Raw genomic sequence first — 22,855 nt, forward strand, 5'->3', positions numbered from 1 at the left:
GTCCTCTTCAGCAGCTGCAGTCGCTTCCTGCTGTAACAGCTCAGTGTGTCTGCAGTCTGACTGAGGGAGGTTTTTGTACGACGACAAATCACTGTGTGAACACAGCAGCACTGCTGATATAATGGTAACTCTGACAGTAATAAACTGCTGCATCTTCAGTCTGAACTCCACTGATGGTCAAAGTGAAGTCAGAGCTGCTTCCACTGCCACTAAACCGAGCTGGTGTTCCTGATTCAAGCGTTTTTGCCCATTTTATTAGGAGCTTTGGAGGCTGTCCAGATTTCTGTTGATACCAGAAGATATAATCATCATCATCACTGTCTCTGTAAACAGCTGGGTTTGTGTTACAGGTGAGAGTGACAGTGGATCCTGGAGTAGATGTCACTACTGGAGGCTGAGTCACTGTCACCTGACCGCTGCATCCTGCACACAAAAACAAATCATTGTTTTATCAGCAGAAATAAATGAGAGAAAAGGCAGCACATCATGTCTGAAATGTTGCTGAGTGAACCAACCTGTAAAACAGCAGCAGGCCAGCGTCCAGATGAGGATGGTGATGAGAGTCATGGTGGTTGTGCTTTCTGCTGTGTTGACTGACAGATCTGAGTCCTGCAGTGTTGAACTCACAGCACTATAAACCTTCTCAGTTCACTGGAGGATCAGCTGACCATGCAAAGCCTCCTCTCTATGGAAATGATTTCTCTGCTCTCAACACACTGAAGGCAACATGGGACACAAAATCAGGAGAAATACTGCTTGGATTTACACCATCTATGATCTTAAAGGAACAGAGGAAAATATTTATATTAGAAGTGCAGTTGAGGATTTAAGGATGATTTTGTGTCCACTGTGGTTGGTATGATATGTCTGTTTGTCTGCCTTTCGATGACTGACAAGGTTTAAAGTAGATAAATTATGTATTTCATTTCTGTTTAATATGAGTTAGCAGTAAATGATGATGATTAAAAAAGCATCATGTTCATTTAAGCATGTATAAATTGATATAAAATTGTGTAAGAATGACTTTGTTACAAGGGGACTATGATCGTTTCTCTGTCAGGAGTAGAAAAGTCAAGCAAAATGAAAGAAATTATTCGTATTCATTCAATATTTTCAGTCCATAACATTGAACAATCTTTATAGATTCAAGAAATATAAATATTTTTGTGTTTATTATAAAGAGCAGAGAGTGTTTTCAGTGGATAGATGCTTGTTCACAGTGCAGGAGGTTTTTGTACGGCCACTTAATGAGTTTGTATCACTGTGGAGGACTTTTGGTGGAGGAACCAAACTCATCGTTGACTGTAAGTACCAGAGATTTTTATTTTATACAACAAATGGCAAATATAACTTTTATCAAGTATTGATTGAGATTCTGATCAAGTGAGGTGTTTGTATGTTGTTGATAATTATTATTATTTCATGAAGTTGATCAAAATCTGAGAGAAAACTTGGCAGACGTCAATATTTTTTGGTAATTGCATACCATTTAATTTTACAAGGCACAAAATAACTCTCCTCTTTTTCAATTTTCTGTTCTTTATGATCAGTTTGAATTGTTCTTTGCTTAAAAATGTTTAATATCAACCTCAAAGTAAAACCTCTAATACTCAAGACACAACTTCAATAGTTTAATTTTATTGCAATGTTTTTATTCTGAACATTTAAACAGGTTTTAGATGTAAAAAGCTGATTTTAAACAAATAGTATTTTATCAGTAAATGCAGCTTATGTTTGTGTTCACGCTTCATTTATTTTACATGTGGTTAAAAGGAAGTGAAAGAGACAGATGACAAAGGTTTGAACTGTGTTCACATGAGTGTTTCAGTTCTGTCAGTTTCAACAGAAGAAAATCATCACAGGGATGAGTTATTCACTGACACACATTATGAAACACACATGAAGATGTCGTCAATAATCATCATCAGTGAACCTTTTTAGTTGCATTTAAACTTGAATCATGTGTCTGATGGTCTGATACTGAGTGATTTATGAGAGCAACAGCAGCACAACTTATTCTGTTTGATTTGATCAAATATAAGAAGTGATCAGTTTGTCATGTGTCTTTATTACCAAGCCTTCACTCTCATGACTTTGTCTTTTCTTCCCCTCTCCCCCCTCTCTCTCCTCCAGTGGGTGTGGTGCGGCCCACCCTGACCGTCCTCCCCCCCTCCAGAAAGGAGCTGGAGCAGGACAGTGCCACACTGGTGTGTCTGTCCAGCGGGGGCTTCCCCTCCACCTGGAGGCTGGGCTGGAAGGTGGGGGGCAGCAGCAGCTCCTCAGGGGTGTCACACAGCTCGGAGGTCCTGGGGATGGACGGCCACTACAGCTGGAGCAGCATCCTGAGCCTCTCTGCAGACCAGTGGAGGAAGGCGGGCTCAGTGAGCTGTGAGGCCAGTCTGAATGGACAGAGCCCTGTCACTCAAAGCCTGGAGCCTGAGCGCTGCTCAGAGTAGAGCTTCAGCAGCACTTCCCGTCTGGAGATGATGCTGCTGCTTTGATAGAGATCTTGATGAAGCTACAGATCTCCTCTGTTCACATGTTTCTGCAAGTTTCACAGCTCTCTGCTCAGTGTTTCAGTCTGCATGTTGCTGTCTAATACTGATCTTCTGCATATTCTTCTTTATGTTCTTTACTTTTCGAATCCTGCTGAATATCATCAGTTGATCTCAAAGAGAACATTAACTCATCATTTAATAAAACTGTGGATTATAAAGAGTCAGTGTCTTTGTTTTTCTTTTGTTATATATTCATCATGAAAAATATCTTCTTGATCATCTCAGCATCATAACTGATGTTATATACATGATAGAACAGGAGATGGTTGTAGTTTGTGACATCTGAATATAAAATCTCACATTTTGAACATGAACTGTGGACTCCAGGAAGACTAGCTGGCTACTAAGGTACCAGCTAATGGGGATCCTTAATAAACAATAAACAATAAACTCATTTAAGTTAGTATACCTTTTTTTTTACATCAGTGGTTACAATCCAACAATAACTGAACTTTGATAGTTTACTGATGAAAATATTGAATTTACTGAAAAGGATTGAAGTTTAAAACTGTGTATGGAAAAATGTCTGTGAGATAGTTTCAGTTTTATTCAGAATATTGTGGTTCTGCTTGATGACTCTTCTGTTCACTGGACCAGTTCTCCTCATTACAGTCTCTTCACCAACCCTCTGCACCTGCAGCAGGCCATTTTCACTTCAGTCAAACCGGAGGAGGTTTTTGTACGGCTCTGAATCACTGTGTGAACACTCCACCCCTGTATTCACCCATACAGAAGTAATCTCCAACATCTTCAGCCTGAACTCCACTGATGGTCAGAGTGAATTCAGGTTCCGATCCGCTGCTGCTGAAATAACTCGGAGCACCAGAATTAATGCTTATTTTGTAAAACAGCAGTTTAGGAGGCTGTCCAGGTTTCTGCAGGTACAAACTGAGATCATCATCAACTCCTCTACTGGCTGTACAGCTCAGAGAGACTGTCTCTCCCACAGCAACAGCCTTTGATGCAGGAGACTGAGTCACAGATGGACTGGCGCCTGAGCCTGGAGGTAAAAGAAAGTTTAAATATACTTCAGAAAACTCTGAGGTATTATTGTATTTCTACAAGCATGGAAATATTAAAACACAGAGTCTAACGTATTACAATAACGGTGAAATGGTCATAAAAGAAACTTCGGACTTTTCACCTTGAAGTCCAAACAGCAGCGTGGTCAGCAGAGGAGTAAGTAACATCATCATTATGATTAATCTCACTGTCAGAGACTGCATACACCTTTCTCAGTGGTTCATCTTAAACTGATGTAGGTGCAGTGATGCGCAGCAGTCATTCAAAACATCACCTTCATAGTCAAACAAGTAGTTGTGTGTGGATGGAAAATGTTTGTTTCAAATCCCAAAGAAAACCATCTGTCCACTGCACATTCACACCGACAGGGTTGGCTTTGTTTCAATATTGATCTTTTACAGGACCAGACTCCATTATATTAGTTTATCTCATTTCATTTCAGTCATATAGTGTTGAAAATTTTTCATCAGCCATGCAGCAGGATTGATACAATAGTCGTCATGTTATAATACATCAGTTTCACTTATATCCATGGAGCTGCTGTGTTTAAAGATTCTCTATGAAACATAATATGCAGCTCAGTGTGAAACTCTTCTTTAATTATTTTATAAATTGTGGTGGTTGATATTTTGCACAATTGATTAATGTCATTATTTAATTCAAAGCAGAAAGTGACTTGGACAAAAACATGAAAAGAACAGTCAGAAAATGAAGGTGAGACATTTCGAAAATGCACCTGACATGAAAGAAGTATTTTCCTATAATGTCGGACTCATTTTAATAAAATTGGGGTTTTTATGTGTCCTGTGTGACAGTCACTAAATTAATGTGTTACAGTTTGGGGTGCTGTTTTTTTGTAAAACTGTGATTTTGTTTGTGGAAAATGTTGAATATTTCTACATTTTAAATAAAAATGTGTCTGCATTATCTCAGCAGCTATATATGAGTGTGCTTAATGTATTCAGTTATTAGTATTAAATTAATAATTCATTAACAAAGAACATGTTGAGATGTAAATGATCAATTGACTTCCTCTTGAACTTGTAATGAAAATAAAAGTATGTTTAAGTAAAATGTGAAACATGATTCACATTTGTTCCAATTTTTTATCTTTAAAAAATATCTTAGTGTGTGCTTGGTGAGGTTCCTGTCAGCTCTGTGTTCAGTGGTCTGTGTCAGAGTCTCGTCCTCTTCAGCAGCTGCAGTTGCTTCCTGCTGTAACAGCTCAGTGTCTCTGCAGTCTGACTGAGGGAGGTTTTTGTACGACGACAAATCACTGTGTGAACACATTGCCAGTGTGGTGACTCTGACAATAATAAACTGCTGCATCTTCAGTCTGAACTCCACTGATGGTCAAAGTGAAGTCAGAGCTTCTTCCACTGCCACTAAACCGAGCTGGTGTTCCTGATTGACGCGTTTTCGCCCATTTTATTAGGAGCTTTGGAGGCTGTCCAGATTTCTGTTGATACCAGTACATACCATCATCACCATCACTGTATCTGTGAACAGCTGGGTTGGTGTTACAGGTGAGAGTGACAGTGGATCCTGGAGCAGATGTCACTACTGGAGGCTGAGTCACAGTCACCTGACCGCTGCATCCTGCACACAAAAACAAATCATTGATTTATCAGCAGAAATAAATGAGAGAAAAGGCAGCACATCATGTCTGAAATGTTGCTGAGTGAACCAACCTGTGAAACAGCAGCAGGCCAGCGTCCAGATGAGGATGGTGATGAGAGTCATGGTGGTTGTGCTTTCTGCTGTGTTGACTGACAGATCTGAGTCCTGCAGTGTTGAACTCACAGGACTATAAACCTTCTCAGTTCACTGGAGGATCAGCTGACCATGCAAAGCCTCCTCTCTATGGAAATGATTTCTCTGCTCTCAGCACACTGAAGGCAACGTGGGACACAAAATCAGGAGAAATACTGCTTGGATTTACACCATCTATGATCTTAATGGAACAGAGGAAAATATTTATATTAGAAGTGCAGTTGAGGATTTAAGGATGAGTTTGTGTCCACTGTGGTTGGTATGATATGTCTGTTTGTCTGCCTTTCATTTACTTACAGGGTTTAAAGTAGACATATAATATATTTAATTTCTGTTTAATATGAGTTATCAGTAAATGGTGATTATTAAAAAAGCATCATGTTCATTTAAGTATGTACGAATTGATATAAAATTATGAAAAAATGACTTTGTTACAAGGAGACTGTGATCGTTTCTCTGTCAGGAGTAGAAAAGTCAAGCAAAATGAAAGAAATCATTCGTATTCATTCAATGTTTTCAATCCATGACGTTGGAAAATCTCTATAGATTCAAGAAATATAAATATTTTTGTGTTATTATTAAAAGCAGAGAGTGTTTTCAGTGGATAGATGCTTGTTCATAGTGCAGGAGGTTTTTGTACGGCCACTTAATGAGTTTGTATCACTGTGGATCACTTTTGGTGGAGGAACCCAAACTCATCGTTGACTGTAAGTACCAGAGATTTTTATTTTATACAACAAATGGCAAATATAACTTTTATCAAGTATTGATTGAGATTCTGATCAAGTGAGGTGTTTGGATGTTGTTGATAATTATTATTATTTCATGAAGTTGATCAAAATCTGAGAGAAAACTTGGCAGACGTAATTGCGTACCATTTAATTTTACAAGGCACAAAATAACTCTCCTCTTTTTTAATTTTCTGTTCTTTATGATCAGTTTGAATTGTTCTTTGCTTAAAAATGTTTAATATCAACCTCAAAGTAAAACCTCTAATGCTCAAGACACAACTTCAATAGTTTAATTTTATTGCGATGTTTTTATTCTGAACATTTAAACAGGTTTTAGATGTAAAAAGCTGATTTTAAACAAATAGTATTTTATCAGTAAATGCAGCTTATCTTTGTGTTCATGCTTCATTCATTTTACATGTGGTTAAAAGGAAGTGAAAGAGACAGATGACAAAGGTTTGAACTGTGTTCACATGAGTGTTTCAGCTCTGTCAGTTTCAACAGAAGAAAATCATCACAGGGATGAGTTATTCACTGACACACATTATGAAACACACATGAAGATGTCGTCAATAATCATCATCAGTGAACCTTTTTAGTTGCATTTAAACTTGAATCATGTGTCTGATGGTCTGATACTGAGTGATTTTATGAGAGCAACAGCAGCACAACTTATTCTGTTTGATCTGATCAAATATAAGAAGTGATCAGTTTGTCATGTGTCTTTATTACCAAGCCTTCACTCTCATGACTTTGTCTTTTCTCCCCCCTCTCCTCCCCCCTCTCTCTCCTCCAGTGGGTGTGGTGCGGCCCACCCTGACCGTCCTCCCCCCCTCCAGAAAGGAGCTGGAGCAGGACAGTGCCACACTGGTGTGTCTGTCCAGCGGGGGCTTCCCCTCCACCTGGAGGCTGGGCTGGAAGGTGGGGGGCAGCAGCAGCTCCTCAGGGGTGTCTCACAGCCCGGAGGTCCTGGGGACGGACGGCCACTACAGCTGGAGCAGCACCCTGAGCCTCTCTGCAGACCAGTGGAGGAAGGCGGGCTCAGTGAGCTGTGAGGCCAGTCTGAATGGACAGAGCCCTGTCACTCAAAGCCTGGAGCCTGAGCGCTGCTCAGAGTAGAGTTTCAGCAACACTTCCTGTCTGGAGATGATGCTGCTGCTTTGATAGAGATCTTGATGAAGCTACAGGTCTCCTCTGTTCACATGTTTCTGCAAGTTTCACAGCTCTCTGCTCAGTGTTTCAGTCTGCATGTTGCTGTCTAATACAGATCTTCTGCATATTCTTCTTTATGTTCTTTACTTTTCGAATCCTGCTGAATATCATCAGTTGATCTCAAAGAGAAACTTTGAACATTAACTCATCATTTAATAAAATTGTGGATTATAAAGAGTCAGTGTCTTTGTTTTTCTTTTGTTATATATTCATCATGAAAAATATCTTCTTGATCATCTCAGCATCATAACTGATGTTATATACATGATAGAATAGGAGATGGTTGTAGTTTGTGACATCTGAATATAAAATCTCACATTTTGAACATGGAATCATTTTAGTTAATACAATAAAGTGTAATAATCTGTAATATTTGTTCCTGCTTTGGACTGTTTTAGTTTTAGACTGTTTAGTGCATCTATTAACAGAGACACTGTTATATGTAATTTCTTTTTATATCAGTGGCTATAGTCCAACAATAACTTCAATTTCCCAGTTTACTGATAAAAATATTGAATTTACTGAAATGGACTGAAGTTTAAACCGTGTATGGAAAAATGTCTGAGTTTGTTTCAGTTTTATTCAGAATCATTGTGGTTCTGCTTGATGACTCTTGTGTTCACTGGACCAGTTCTCCTCATCACAGTCTCTTCACCAACCCTCTGCACCTGCAGCAGACCGTTTTCACTTCAGTCAAACTTGAGGAGGTTTTTGTACGGCTCTGAATCACTGTGTGAACACTCCACCCGTGTGTACGCCCATACAGAAGTAATCTCCAACATCTTCAGCCTGAACTCCACTGATGGTCAGAGTGTAGTCAGAGCCAGATCTACTGCCACTGAATCTAGACGGAGTTCCAGAGTTTAGAGTTGATACCTGATATATAAGAAGTCTGGGAGCCTGTCCAGGTTTCTGAAGGTACCAACTGAGATCAGAACCAATATCTGAACTCCCTGTGGCGCTGATGGTCACAGTCCCTCCGAGACTAACAGACTTGGATTTGTCAGCCTGAGTCAGAAACTTGTTGGCAGAAGACTCTGAAATGAGAAATGACAAAGTTAAACAAAAGTAAACGTGGAGAGAACTGACTGGATTTGCACCAAACATTTTCAAAATCTCTCACCCTGACTCAGAAAACCCAACATGACAATCAGAGTTATTGGCGACATCATGCTGACGCAGTTTTCAGTGTGAGAGCATGAAAACAGTTCAGACTTCTCTGTGTCATAAGATTTTAAACTCTTGGGTGCAGCGGTGCATTAAAATCATGCAAACGACTTTCAAGAAGGCAAACTCACACCTGTCCATGTGAAACAGAAAAAGCAGCGGTGGAATGACAGTTCCCCATGTTGAGGATTATTCAGCCGTTCAAAATTTTGACTATGCTCTCATTTAGTTTTCTTCCCTTAACCTTTTGACCTCTTCATAATCTCACGTCTTTGTTCTGAGTAACAGTTCTATATCACCCCCTGGTGGCAGACTGGATTAACACTGAACTCACTATGAAATGACAATTATAAAATGATTTTGAATTTCTTTTTTTAATGTAATTAGTCATTTGTCATTCATATCATCCAGATTCAGTTGTTGTTCTCAGGATAATACAAATAAAATCAAGTCAGAGCTTAAGATCTTGGCCGGTGGTCACATTCTTAAGCTTTAACTTAAAAAAAACAAAAAACAATTACAAATCAGAAGAAAATGGTATCTGAACAATTTGGTAAGATAATTTCATGTGAATTAATAGTCCAACTCTCTCCTCTGTCTCAAGCCATAGAAAACAAGTAGTTATGCAGGTCATGGTTGGGTCCCAGTGTTTCTGTGTCTCATGGCAACCACTGTCTGTCTTCACAGGTGAACACAAAGTCTGACTGTGTGACTCCAAATGCCAAGAATTCAGGTAATCATGATAATTAAACTATGCATTTGCATGACTGTTTGTATGTTTATGTCTATTTCAACCACTTATGTTCATTCTGGCAAACACAAAATGTAACAATAACGCTGATTCATGCGATCTTTAACATGGCAGTTCTGTGGTTGATCAGATGACAAGACCCAAGCTGCTGGAGAAAGTAGGTGAGAGGCTGGTGTACAATTTGTTAATGCGGAAACATATCACTTGAACTTCATTTACTAAATAGTTCTGCATTCTTTTTTTCTACTTAACCTGAGGATTTTACATTAAAGTCTACCTTTCTAGAGGCTGGAAAAACAAAAGGCACAACATGGACGACAGAGCAGAGTCTGCCCAGTCTGCAAGTAAGATAACAGAGTTTTTTTGTGATGAGGAATTGTGGAAAATGTGGAAAGTATGAACTTAACCTGCAGACGGAATCACTTACTATATAGTGAGCTAATAATAGGAATGATTATGAATAACATAAGATAGCATACTTTACATGCACATTGTTGTCAACATTACCTGGTTGTAAATGGATATGAAATCGAGCACTTAGTTTTGGGAGCTGATTTAAAAAAAAGGCAGAAGGAATTTTATGTAATTCAAAACCTGATATTGGAGGAATTAGATGAAGCAGACATGATGAAGAAAAAATGAGAGTTGCTTCTGTAAACATGATTTTGTCTGTTCAGGGAGTTATGATGGACAGTTTGATCAGCTGCACCGTGCCCTGAGGCGAAAGCAGGACCTCCTACGAAGACTCAGGGTTTGTACATCTTTAACAAATTACATATACATTTCTATTAATATAATTTATAAGTTTAAAGACTACAAAACTAGTGAAAGAGAAAGACATTCCCAATAACTTGCTGTATGTCAGTATCAGGTCTTCAGTCATTATAGGAGGTGTATAATTGCTTGTGTTTTGTTTGTGCTTGTTATCCTCCGTGCAGGAGCAGCACATGCTAGAGGACCTCCAAAGACCTCACACCTGGGGAGGGTCACGAAAACAGGACAAGTCACATTTCTTTATGGCCCCTCAGCTGCCTCCACCACTTCCATTCTACCAGCCGACCTCCGTTCTGCCTTCCTTGCCCCCTCCTCCACCTGAGCCTCCACGCATCATCCATCAGACTGTGAGACACACTTACACTTGCTCACACTTCTTTGTTTCCTTCTCCAGATCCCCTTCTTTTCCTTTATTGTTGCACATCTTTTTTGTTTCGGTATTTATTCCACGATCAAGACTAACTTTTAATTCAAGTTCAATAGTGTAAGAACAGTTAAAATTACACATGCAAAGAAAGCCATTATTCCCCCCTGACTTTCTTTCTGTGCCTCTGCAGCTACCCCAACAGCCCGCCACCATCATCCAACAGCTGCCACAGCAGCAGCCGCTGATTACTCAGATTCCTCCACCTCAGCCGTACCCAGCACCACGCTCAGGCAGCATCAAAGAGGGTACGCAACCACAAATAGAGATATATCTTAATTCTTATCTCCTTTTATTCATATGTTTGCATGTGTATTTTTTATGTGTAGACATGGTAGAAATGATGCTGATGCAAAATGCCCAGATGCACCAAATCATAATGCAAAATATGATGCTGAAAGCCATGCCTCCCTTGGGCCTGTCACCACCTGGAGGGCCCAGTCACTGTGCGCCTCCAACAGCATATCTTGGGCAGGTACACACAAACACACACTCTCTGACTCGTAAAGATAGAGCAAAAAGTCGCAGCTCTGACCCTCAAAAGTACCAAATCTGTATTTCCAGGAAGGTTACCCTATTTTTGTGAGGCCAGATGTCAAACCAAGGGGAACTGCTGTCCATCATCATCATCACTATGGTTCGAACCCTGCGGCACAACAGCTGCCTCCCATCATCAGCCACCCAACATGGCTGCCAGGGGTGCAATCTGTCCCAGCAGGACAGGCAGGGGGACAACTACCCTACATACACCATGTAACAGCCCCTTTTACACTCCCACAACTCAATACGTAAGGTTCACTAACAGCATGTGTTCTTTATTTGCTAATACTATATGCAAATTAGAATTATCATTATTATTATTATTATTGTTATCTTTTTTTCATGATCAAATGCATTTGTTTTGTGTCTGTATCGTGTGTATGTACAGGACTAAGATTGCCTTCTGAGAACCAAGAATCAAGACCTACAACTTGTAAAATGAATCAAATAGAAAAGTTGCTTATCTTTCAAACTTTGATTTCACTTTTTATATACTCACTAGTCATAAACTCCCTAGTGGGTCAACTCAGAAGTCCTTGTGGAACACCTGATACACCACTTGAGGTACATTAGCCTCATTGTCATTTTATGGCTTTTATTATATTGTTTATTTTTTACTATTATTATTGTTTATTGTTATATTGAACTGTCCTTTGGCTGCTGTAATGCACAAATTTCCCTGTCTGCAGGACCAATAAAGCAATAATGATTCTGAACAATGTATTCACAGATGTAGATTTATTAATGCTAGACTACTGTTCTTAACCTTCAGAAATAATAAAGTTAACAAACTTTATGAAAACAGTACATTTATAAAAACCAAACCAGCCTTGGATATTGACATAATTATATATATGTTGACCTTATTTATTTTTTTGTTTCATCATATTGTTTTTTTTTTGCTTAATGCTCAGCACTGTAATGTGTACTGTTTGTACTATGCCAACTGGATATTGCAGCGACCAGATTTTGATGAAATTATGAAGTTATATAGTTTGTAAAAATCGACGGGCAAACAATGAAATTGAAATTGGCAGTTTCAATAAACACAGGTGGCTGCGGACGAGAAAAAAAAAAAAACTGACGCCCGAACAGGGACTTGAACCCTGGACCCTCAGATTAAAAGTCTGATGCTCTACCGACTGAGCTATCCGGGCCCTGCTGCTGTGGCTATCTGTGTTCAATATTGAAGGTAAATAACTTTAGATACGATTGACAATAAAAAATAAAATATAGAGAGCAGCCTCAAAACAAAAACATCCTGAAGTGTTGACCTAAATAGAGTACGGTATCCATAAATCTACAGGGACGGTACAGGCTGCTTCTTGAGCAGCTTGTGTGTTACAGGCGCCACCTTGTGGTGTTCAGAAGATGATGCATTGTGGTACCACACTTGTAAATAAGATATTCATTTATCTTTTAATTTAACAGACAGTTTCACTTGAAATGCTTAGTAGTTTTGGACGTGTAGAGGTGGAGGAATGTAACTAATTACATTTACTCAAGTGAAATTTTGAGGCACTTGTACTTTCCATTTTCTGCTATAATGTACAGCCCTGTAGATTTTTTTGGGCAATCAGATTAAAAAATCCAAGTATATGCATACATGTAAATATATGTATAATTTACCTTTTACTTATTTTTTTTTATGCTTAAGTACATTTAATATTAGATACTATGCCTATGGGTAACTTTCACTTTCATCAAAGTCATATTTTAACACAATATCTTTACTTTTACTCAAGTATGACTTTTGGGTACTTTTTACACTTTCTGTTTATCATGAATTAATTGACACCTTGCAGCCAATCAGAACAGAGTATTAACCCAGACCATGGTATAAAGTTTGCCAAGTCACTACCCATGTCATTTTGTCATTTTGTCATGTTAGTCTGTAGAGTCTACACACAAAATAATTGCCTTGTCTTTAATGAATGAATTTACAGCTGTACAAAATGGTATTTTACAAGATCTATAATACACAACAACATTAAAACCCAACGATGGTCACTTAAACTTACGTTACCGCACTGAATCACTGCATCCTGAACCATATTATCAGTCCACAACAGAAAACACAACCTTGATTCATAGCTTTCAATCATCATGGCACGTCCCTTTTGATAAATAAAATAATTACAATTTATTTATATGAAAACATACAAACAAGTGACACCCTCTGCGTTAACAGATAATTAAAGTGCATAATTCTTCTCTTAAAGAATTGAGGCTTGGTGACAGGGAACAGGAGAGTCATGCTGTGGTTGAGCAGAAGTAGACGATGGTCACTATGCAGGATAAATTACAACTCTTTAGAAGATGTGTATGGTTGATGATCATGCACTTGTGCTTGAGGGCTTTTTGTATGGCACAGAAGTCAATATAACATGCTTAAAAACAGCCTTGTGTGTTTGTTGCACCCTGTTGACAAATAATGACTGGTGAACAACAAAGACAAGGGTTAAATCAGATTAATATTTGCTTGCAAACAGCATCTCTGGTTACACATCAGAAAATCTTGGCCCTTGTAATTAAATTTGATTAATTTAATTTTCTGGGTGTTTGCTGTGAAAAATCCTGATAACATTTATTTACACGGTACACGTGTGTGTGCAGACTACCAGTATACGCCGTACAATTATCTTTTAACAAGCGTCTACCTGCGCAAAAAGTCAGATGTAGATTTTAGAAAGTTCACATGAAAAATCTAAAATATGAGGAGTAAATTATATTATTAAAAAACGTCAAGCGATACCGTTGAATGGTGAGTTTGATACAATTTGAGGCCTTTCTATGTTTTGCTAAGAGGAAGAATGCAAGCTGAAATACAGAGCACAGGGTAGGATACATGGCCTCCTGCTAACAGAGGAGATACACATAATGAAAGTCAGTGTGTTACCAGTGTCTTTCTGAACACATTTTGGTGAGAGATGCCATACATTCTTCAAATTGCACTTTTTAATAGTGCAAATAAATAGCACAATAAGGATTATTGTGATCACGTATTTTTGGGCAAACTGTTTCATTGTTTTTTTTACAGTGACAAAGTGCCAAGAATGCTCCCATTGTTCTACAACATCACAGCAACACATGCACTTTCATTATGCAATCTTTTGATATTAAAAACAAGAGTGTAGTGTATTCTGATGGTGTCAGTGGCTATTAGAAATAACTTGATCCTATAGGTCCTCTTTTGATACACAAATCCAGATATATACCCTGTTTGCCTGTTTAGGCATATAGTATCTTTGATGAAATTGATGGTGGCATCAGTCCTCGACCTGTCCAGATGATTCCACAAGTTAAGTGTTTATAGGGACTGCACATATCCATCTTCATCTGTGGTCAGTCCTGGAAAAAAGTCTGGTCATGAACGATGATGTGTGGAGGATGGGACGCTGACACTTATTCAGCTGGGTTGGTTATGTAATCTAAAGTAAGAAAAGGAGAACAAAAATGTACATTTATTTTCAGCACACATGGGCAAATTAACATAGCCATTCCAACCACACACGCACAGCATTCACCTTGTGGATGTGAGGAGGCATTTCATCCTCCGAGCTCTCCTCTGGTAGTGGGTCATGGTGTCGTGGTGCTGCCTGACCGTCGTCTGCCCAGCCTCCCATTGGCACACGGGCCGACCTCACTGCTTTCCCCCCAGCTCCAAAAGAGTCTGGAAAACAGAGAGACAAAGTGTGGTTGAGGAGTCAAAAAATGAACACTGAACTGCCGCTGTAAATTATCCTCAGTTAATTTAATGAAATACTTAAGAAATCTCTATTATACCTAAACCAGTGTGAGATTAACTGTGGTAGACTTAGCTGGTGACTGGATCATTAAATAACATTCCATTCAAATGCATGATGTGTAAAACATGGAGTCAGAGATCATCAAAAACACAGGTACCTGATCCACTAAAGCGCCGCTGGATGCTGCTCTGTGAGGATGCCACCACCTGGCCAAGAGTGGTACTGCTGGTGGCAGAAGCAGAAGCTGAAGTGGGAATGGCACTGGGACTGGCAACTGTTGTGGGGAAAGTGTGTGAGCGTGGGAAATTTCTGGAGTGAGGGTTGGGTTCACTCCTGACTTCATCGGGGACGCTGTCACTGCTTTCGTCACTCTCCTGCCTGTGCCACGTGTGACGGGAGAGCTCGCCACGAGACTGCTGCTTGTGTAGCTACAAGGGGGGAAACAAGGAGAAGGGTGAGGATCTCTAAAATATTCAGAAAAAGAAGAAAAATGTGGGAACACACTGTGCTTCATTCAGTTTGTGACTCGTACAGATATCCTTTCTGCTACCACACAGTTACCTCATGCATGTAGAGTGCATGGATGCTCATCTCAGTGGAGGCATACTCTGACAGGACCAAACTGGTTAGTTGACCCTCCCATGCACTGCTGCCTGAGCTCACAGTCCGGGCATCAGTCCTACAGAAAGAGAATATTAGAGTGTGGAGAAAATGAGGACATGAAAAGGTTGGGATACAGATAAAAGGAGAGATAGAGAAAGGAGTAATGAATTTAGCTCTTACAAAAATGGTCAACCACCCTAGGGTACTTTGCAAATGGACATAAAGATGCAGCCTGCGAGGGAGTTGAGGCAAAACACAGAGGGTGAATTTTCCTACCCGGAGCCTGCCATTCCTTTGCTCATGGCTGAAGTGTGGCCAGCAGCCCTGTGAGCTCCACTCAAACTGCCTCTCAGGTGAAGACTGCTGCTGACTGGAGAAAGCGAGCGTAAGGCAGACGCCCCGTCGCTTATGCCAGCTGCTGCGTGATTGGTCAAAGAGCTGTCCCTGCCGAAATGTACGGAGGTCAGTGTAGAGGGACCTAAGAGGTTTGCAATGAGGCTCCTTGGCTACAAAAGAAAAAAAGGAAAGAGACAAGAGTGTAAATAAGTTTTACCTCTGAAGATTTAACTGAAGACTACTGTGATACTTGAGCACAGATGTTTGTTTACCACTGTACCTCAGACTCAGAGAGTGAGAGTGGATCTGAAGGAGCCCCTGTAGCTTCTCTGTGAACTCGTTCTTTCAGCTGGCTAATGAAGTGTGTGGTCTCCTGAGGAGGCTGCCACTGAGGGTTGGTGATGGCAAAGTGCATCAGGGATAACTCTGTCTTCCCATCCTCTGCCTGTTGGTAGATAGACGCCTCTGTCTTCCCCTCTGACATCCACTACAGACGAAGGGGAGAGAGTCAACCCAGAGATATGCCCACAGATGTATACAACTACATAATTCAAATATTTTCAAGGGTGTCTCCATCTTTTTATGTCTGTGTGGCTGAATTTAAAGTGGCAGTCCCTCACCGCGGGGTGTCCATGCTGCCTGATGTCCATTTGGGCAAAGGAGCAAGTATCTCCAACCCCGACCACCTCCACAGTGAAGTTCCTGAAGAAATCAATGATCTCCAGAGACTTCCTTCTCAGACTGAAGATCAGGATGATGGGAGTCACAACTGGACTTATCAGCTCCTCTAGAATAAACACCTGGAAAGGAAACAGAGGAGAAAGGTTCAAACTGAACAGTACAGGGTTCAGCAAGCACATCAAATGGTATATTGAACCTCTGATTCATGTGTTGAAACCTGGTCAATTCATTTAGTTTGAAATCTTGATTCAAAGTGCCACCAACTGGGAATGTAGATAGCAACAGTTTACCCCAAAATCAAAATTGCACATTTTTCATTTATCTATTTAGATTCCATGTACCAACTATTTTATTTCTAGTGAACTGCACCCACCAACTGCATCACCAAGCAGAAGGAAGTATGGATCAACTCATGGCTAGCTAGCTAACCAAGCTAGCTATCGTTACAGCTCAGCTGAGGAAGACGTAATGTTTACATCCCATGCTGTCACTAGCACAAGCCTCTTGTCCATGAGTGGATGCATGCTTCCTTCTGCAGAGTGATACTGTGCTTTGGGCACCACAATCTGAGAGAAGGCAGACATCTCTACGGTCGATATCTCCAAAACTCACACTAAAACAATCTAGGTAGATAAATAGCACTACGGGTAAGAGGCACAATATGTATTTTTGATTTGGGGCTGAACCGTCTCTTTAACAAGTACCAACAAGAAGGTTCTTGGCATGGCACTAAAACTACACCACCCCTACAGCTTCTGTGAATCTGTTTAATAGGCAACAGCAGAAATCAGTGGTTTTACTTGTCTCTTTGAGATATGAATGCAAACAATGGAAGTGGGTTAAAGCTCTGGTTCAGAGAAAAAAGCTATGTGCAGCAAATAAATGTTCAGAGAGGATTTGACAAAGTGACTATAGGTGTTTTTCACAGCAGGCACTTTGAGTCGTCATAATGGAAGCAGGAAAGGTGTAATTAATACGCATGAATGATGATGGCTTAAATGCATTTATAACTGTCCCGGTCCACGAGACAGCCGGCACACTTATCAGTGCCCTTAAATTGGCATATATAAATGGAATACAGTCATTGTAAATGCTAATTAATTACACCCAAGATTTTATGGTAAAATGTCTACAATAGAAAATGCCTATACAACATAGATTTGACAAGTTAATTCCCTTGTAATTATCCAGAGTCTTGATATTTATTCCTAGTTCAGAATTCATACTCACTGCTTTGTACTGGAAGAGCTGGGAGAACTGGTCACGAGTCTCATATCTATGTGCATTGCCCTGCCAGTGGTCAGGCATGTAATGGATATGAGCCAGGATAACCCGTAGCAGCTGCTCAGGACAAAACACCATGTTCTTATCAGGAATAAATGATCTGAAGAGAGAGGTGGTGGAAAACAGATCCAAAATCAAATGAAAATATTTGTGAAATATCTAATTATCTTAATTTAGAGCTATTAATAGACGTCAAATAGTCTAGAGCTACTTAAGGAAGGAATCCCTCTTAAACTCAGCAGTCATACAGCAGAATAAGCTGCCGGAGAGCATTAAAGGGATTACTACTCAGGGTAGCTTCAAAAGGGCAAAAGAGAAATGGCTCACGGTGGTTAAAAGCACTTAAGTTCCATGTAGCTGAAGATTTGTGTCAGTTATTCATGTTTTAAATCTGTATCTCATGTTTGCCATTTCATATCATATTAGTATTGAAACAATTAAAGATGAGACAAGCAGACATATTAACTGCGTGACACTTATCCCTACCTGCAGACTGTGATACACACTCCAAGCAGGGTGATCGATGAGAGAACATGTTCCACTGCGAGAACATCCTCGTCATAGATTGTCAGGGCGATTAGGACAGCCAGAAGAGACCCCGCAAAAAACGCAACGTTTTTGGCGACCACAGTCAGGAGCGGTGAGAGGAAACAGTTCATGTACTTGGATGCAGCCTGAGCGAAACAGAAAAAAGGAAGGGGAAGAGAAAAAGGAAGAGGTAGACTTAATTATTAACTCTGCGGTCAACGGATGAGAGGAACCAGTATAAGCATTTTTAGCAGGATTAATACAAAATTGTCTGCACTGCCAGACATATTCTTTCTAGCTATAGTCGAGATGAAGTGAAAAATGCCTTTTTATCATTTATACATGACATCCTGAGTTATATTATTTATTTAACAATACATGCCAAAAAATACAATTCTTATATCAAAATCCAATCATGTTTTCTTCCTGTAAAACAAAATATGACATCCGCTTATGTAGGCTTGAACCAAACAATATCAACCAATAATATCATGACATCCACAAATCAACACGTCTTCAACTTTTAGCGACACAGAGCTAAGATTCATTAGTCCGTTTTCCCAAATTACTGTGATTACAAGCTAGAATTTATTCATCATCAAATCAAATTCTTCCCAACCTTGTGTCCCGTCTACCGAACCCTGTTTCACTCAGAAATACGTCATGATATGAAAGCTAGATACTCTCAAAATGCTGTTTCATCAGTCAGTGTCACAAGAAACTTGAGAGCATCAAATGTTTGCAGGAGACACTGACCTTGTAGCCTTTGCTGAGGCGTGACATGAGCTCGTGGTCCAGCTCATTGAAGTGACGCAGGTAACATCGACCATACAGAGACCAGCATCTCGCTCCCAGAGAACCAGGCTCTCGCTTGATCACCTGATCACACACAACAAACTATGATCTAGAGCAGCAAAGGAAAAAGGAAACTGCATAAAGTTTGCATGTGCATGTAAACCACTTACCTCTGTGTAACTAAAAAAGGCGTAGAGAATCTGCCACACCAGAATGACTGGGCACAGCAGCAGATTGGCGATACCAATCCACAGAATACGGGATGCAAGCCTGTCTGCCAGCTCAAGCCTGTTACCTCCTCTCTTGTACTCTGGTTTCAGGCTCCACTCGTTCTCAAACAGAGAGCCTACAGAGCAACCAGGCAAAAACAACAAGGGAGGTCAAAAGAGGGCTCCTTTGTAATCCTAAACTTTGACAAACGGGCAAATATTTAAGTGTTTACATGCAAATAACTAATTTCATACAGTCTATAATGCACACCGAACATTGACACACCTGGCCCCCAAAAAAAGATGAGCTCAAAGTTATATTTGAGTCCCCGGGTGTAGAACACACACTCTCCGAGGACAGGGGGTCGAAATCGCACGGGAAGGAGTGATTTATTCACCATTGCAACCTAGAGATGCACAGGAAGAAAGCTTTGGTAGGCTGCTGCATTATGTTTGCGAGTAGCTGAGTCAGACAAGAATAGTTCAGCAAACAAACAGTGTACCATGTAATTTTTAAAGCGGAGGATGCGGTGGTAGATGTCGAGCTCTGTCAGCTCTTTCTTATGGATGCAGATCTGGTGCTCCTTCTGGATCTCCACTATCCTGGCCTGAACCTCCTGCCATGTTGCATAGGGGAGTTCTGACTGAAAGGAAAAAAAACACAATCGAGGTTAGTGCACACAATCACTCATTCTAAGGAATACAAAACAAATCTTCAATATCTAATATATGTCTCACCATGGTCATCTTGAGCGCGTTGATGTAGAAGGATCGGATCTCCCAGTAGCAGCAGACGTTGTAGATGAATTTGACAAGGCGGTGAAGCCAAAACACCCCAGAGATAATCAGCACGAAGATCACAAATGCATTGTCTCTGATACTGTGGGAGAAAACATTTACTTGTATGATTTAAAGATGATGATCAATAACAACAGACTTTATTTGGAAGGATTTATATAAAAGGGCATGGACATTGTGGAAAGTGATTGCGTCTTTTCTACTTTCGTCCTATTCTGAGATTCTTGTATCAAATATCATATTCCTGTCTGGGAGATTAACAAGGATGGAATAAAGAGTCAAATAACCGTTTCATGTGATCATTTACATCACGCACAAACGTAGGAAGTCTGCTTGAATGTTTGACACTCACCGGGCACTGCACACGTCCACTGTGAGGAAGGCATCAGGCAAGGTGACTTTAGATGAATCGGTGTGATTTACAAACTTGTTGGCAAAGAGTATGTCGTAGTCCACACAGTTTGCGAGGAAGACCGTGAAGCCAACCACAAACAGCAGCTGACTGCATGGAGAATGAAAAGGAGGAGGAGGCAGAGGAGAAAGAGAAACTTACTTACAGGGCACATCAAAACAAGACTCCTACAGAGAGGCACAACATTCCTTCATAAACATCATGTCTGGTGGATAGGATACGTACACCAGCTCAAAGATCTCTCCCAGCAGCATACACGTGAATCCATTCTTCTGGTGCAGATTATAAACGTGAGGGACGTTAAGGAATATTGTAAATGTATCTAACAGCAATCCTTTTTATGTAAAAGTACAGTACAGATCATCAGAACATCAGAACATATGCCAAAACCATTTAAGAAGGATATCCTCTGGAAAAACAGGTCCAGGTTTTCTATGTGGTGCCATTGGGCTGCAAAAGATTTATCACAAAATCAGTAATGGTGTTATTACAGTGGGCATCATTACCAATGCAAAAGAGGAAGGTGTGAATCTGCATGTCTGATAAGTGCAGGATTTGTTTGTGATTTGGGTATGTGTGTCATACATACATTTGGCTCCTTCAGGCACATGCATCAGCAGGTTTTCCTCTCCAGGGGGAGAGTCACTGTAGGACGCCTCCAGGCGCTGGTACTCTGTGTCAAAGTGCGCCATGGTGACATCAGCTTCAGTCTCACCAAGTAGCTGAGCCCACTGCTACAGACTGGAGCAGCAGGAGGAGAAGAGGGGAAGGAAAGAGGAAGAGGAATAGAAGGGAAGAGATCAGTGCTATAAAAGGAAAATATGACAAGCTGACACATCGTGGTTAATAATCAACTCATTATGACGGGTGCACACCCTTTTTGAAAACATGTTGGACAAGTTACAGCTTCCATTGGAGCCTTACCACCGACACGAGCCTTGATTTGGAAGGCAAATATTCGACTTTACTTTATTCTTCTGAGAGAAGGTCAAAGGTAAGAGCAGCAACCCTGGAGCCGGATTCTTGCTGACAAAGGGATTCAAATCTAGATTCCCTGGTTAAAGGGCAGTCTCTTTATTTTTTTATTTTATTATTTTTTTTTTTTTGCTTTTTTCCACAGGGACAGCACATAAATGAAAGTGATTGTACCAGAGTTAGCTAGGCAATCACTGCTTTTAGTGATTTTTAACACTGCAAAACTTGCATGGCAAATGTGTGTTTGTAACCGACGGAGATATTCAAAGGCAATGTTCACACATTTCCTGTTGCACAGTGTCTAGATGAGTGTCTAGTAGTGTGCATGTATAACTTGTGGTGTAGCCCCTTCATGTTGCATCCGCTCCAGTCAGTTGGACCGAAACTCAATCCTCCTATATAGGTAACTGTCTGTCTCAAAAGCTGTCTACTTAGTTATAGTAGGAGCTTGGTAGGTTATAATATCAACAGGAGTTCCTGAAGAGACCATGCCTACATGGTATGGATTACATGTAACATATACAAAGAAAATATGTCAAAAAAACAGCAAGAAAGCACAATGGAAATGACTTAAAAAGATGCAAAATACTTAATACATGTGATAACATAATGGTTTGTGGTGTCCTTACACCCCAGCCATTACAACACAAACAAGGGGTCCTGCTTTATGTAGTTTCCTCTGAAAAGCAAAGTTCTGGTGTGGTTTATATCAGATACAGACACAACATGCTTACCTCCATTGCAGCACAGTAAGTCCTATCCAGCTGTTGTGTTGACTCAACATTCCCAGCTGTAAAAAAAAAAGGAAGAGAGACATTTCCCTTAGAGCTGTCCTCTTCAGTAGGAGGACTGTAACAGGCATGACAGGGCTTTATACCATATTTCTATAGGGGGTAAAGCACAGGACACAAAAGGCAAGAGAAATAGCTGTCTGAAGCGGTTCACGTATCCAGCAGAGACACATTAAAATACGAAGACACCAAAGGAGGACTGGTCCAGGTGTTGTTGTTGTCGTGCGTTGACAGCACAGGCCTGCCTCGCTCACAGGAAAATATGCCACCTCTCAATCCCGCACAAGCTCCTTACCTTCGGGTCTCCCGCTCCGCCAGCGTGTAAAGGTGAATGCGAGGGGATTTTTTTTATCTGTTCGCCGTCTTGTTTTCGTTTTCTTTCACCTCCCTCCTCGACGCCAGTTTCATTTTCGAAACAGCTAAAGCAGTGTGGCGTCCGTCACAGCTGAGCGGCGGGGGGCGTTAGCCAATAGGAAAGAGAGCTCCCTGACGGTAACAACAGCAGCCAATCAGGTGCGGCTAGAGGCGGGCTCTGAGGAAGTGTTGTGTGTGGATAAGGGAAGTCAGCGACACACGCCCTGAGTGAGCCTCCATGACGGGCTCCCTGCAGACTCTGGTTTGTGTAATTAAATGGGTATTTACTACCACCACCTGGTCGTTGTTAGTATCACTACAATGCTGTCAGAGGTACTCTCATTCTGCAAGTGCAGCCTCCTCCTGGATGCTGCTGCTGCATGTAGA

General features: G+C 40.5%; 2 protein-coding genes, 1 non-coding gene and 2 gene segments (V, D, J or C); 3 read left to right on the forward strand and 2 right to left on the reverse strand.

The window, feature by feature from the left end:
• The first annotated feature begins 1,019 nt into the window (after positions 1-1,019).
• LOC141010284 (Ig lambda chain C region-like) lies at positions 1,020-2,707 on the forward strand. The segment is given in 3 exon segments: positions 1,020-1,062; positions 1,221-1,304; positions 2,134-2,707. Coding segments are annotated over 3 exon segments (450 nt in total).
• A 3,233-nt stretch (positions 2,708-5,940) lies between these two features.
• LOC141010987 (Ig lambda chain C region-like) lies at positions 5,941-7,464 on the forward strand. The segment is given in 2 exon segments: positions 5,941-6,061; positions 6,882-7,464. Coding segments are annotated over 2 exon segments (381 nt in total).
• Positions 7,465-9,345: 1,881 nt separating this feature from the next.
• On the forward strand, positions 9,346-11,360 carry c16h21orf58 (chromosome 16 C21orf58 homolog). Its single transcript, XM_073483158.1, is given in 9 exon segments — positions 9,346-9,372; positions 9,501-9,515; positions 9,517-9,559; positions 9,893-9,966; positions 10,154-10,336; positions 10,547-10,661; positions 10,743-10,853; positions 11,006-11,201; positions 11,342-11,360. Coding segments are annotated over 9 exon segments (783 nt in total).
• Positions 11,361-12,037: 677 nt separating this feature from the next.
• Positions 12,038-12,110, reverse strand: trnak-uuu (transfer RNA lysine (anticodon UUU)). The gene has a single exon. It is a non-coding gene; the product is annotated as a tRNA-Lys (tRNA).
• A 756-nt stretch (positions 12,111-12,866) lies between these two features.
• Positions 12,867-22,513, reverse strand: atg9a (ATG9 autophagy related 9 homolog A (S. cerevisiae)). Its single transcript, XM_073483426.1, has 20 exons — positions 22,410-22,513; positions 22,058-22,113; positions 20,938-21,089; positions 20,755-20,798; positions 20,574-20,638; positions 20,289-20,438; positions 19,877-20,018; positions 19,642-19,782; positions 19,425-19,545; positions 19,100-19,275; positions 18,891-19,013; positions 18,093-18,280; positions 17,553-17,706; positions 16,262-16,441; positions 15,922-16,128; positions 15,582-15,811; positions 15,264-15,381; positions 14,860-15,130; positions 14,481-14,626; positions 12,867-14,384 (listed from the first exon to the last, which is right to left on the reverse strand). The coding sequence occupies exons 3-20, from the start codon at positions 21,038-21,040 to the stop codon at positions 14,376-14,378; spliced, it is 2,568 nt and encodes an 855-aa protein (XP_073339527.1). The 5' UTR covers positions 21,041-21,089; positions 22,058-22,113; positions 22,410-22,513; the 3' UTR covers positions 12,867-14,375.
• Between the last annotated feature and the right edge of the window lie 342 nt (positions 22,514-22,855).

This window comes from Pagrus major, chromosome 16 (genome assembly GCF_040436345.1).
Source record: "Pagrus major chromosome 16, Pma_NU_1.0".
In the NCBI taxonomy this organism is placed as follows: Eukaryota; Metazoa; Chordata; class Actinopteri; order Spariformes; family Sparidae; genus Pagrus; species Pagrus major.

Bases quoted from the DNA above. Each gene is read 5' to 3' on its own strand.
- atg9a (XM_073483426.1), bottom strand. From the start codon at position 21,040: ATGGCGCACTTTGACACAGAGTACCAGCGCCTGGAGGCGTCCTACAGT. The intron at 20,019-20,288 runs GTGAGTGTCAAA...TTTCTCCCACAG, and splicing joins GTGGACGTGTGCAGTGCCCG to TATCAGAGACAATGCATTTG. The intron at 14,627-14,859 runs GTACCTGTGTTT...TCTGTTTTCCAG, and splicing joins GCGGCGCTTTAGTGGATCAG to ACTCTTTTGGAGCTGGGGGG.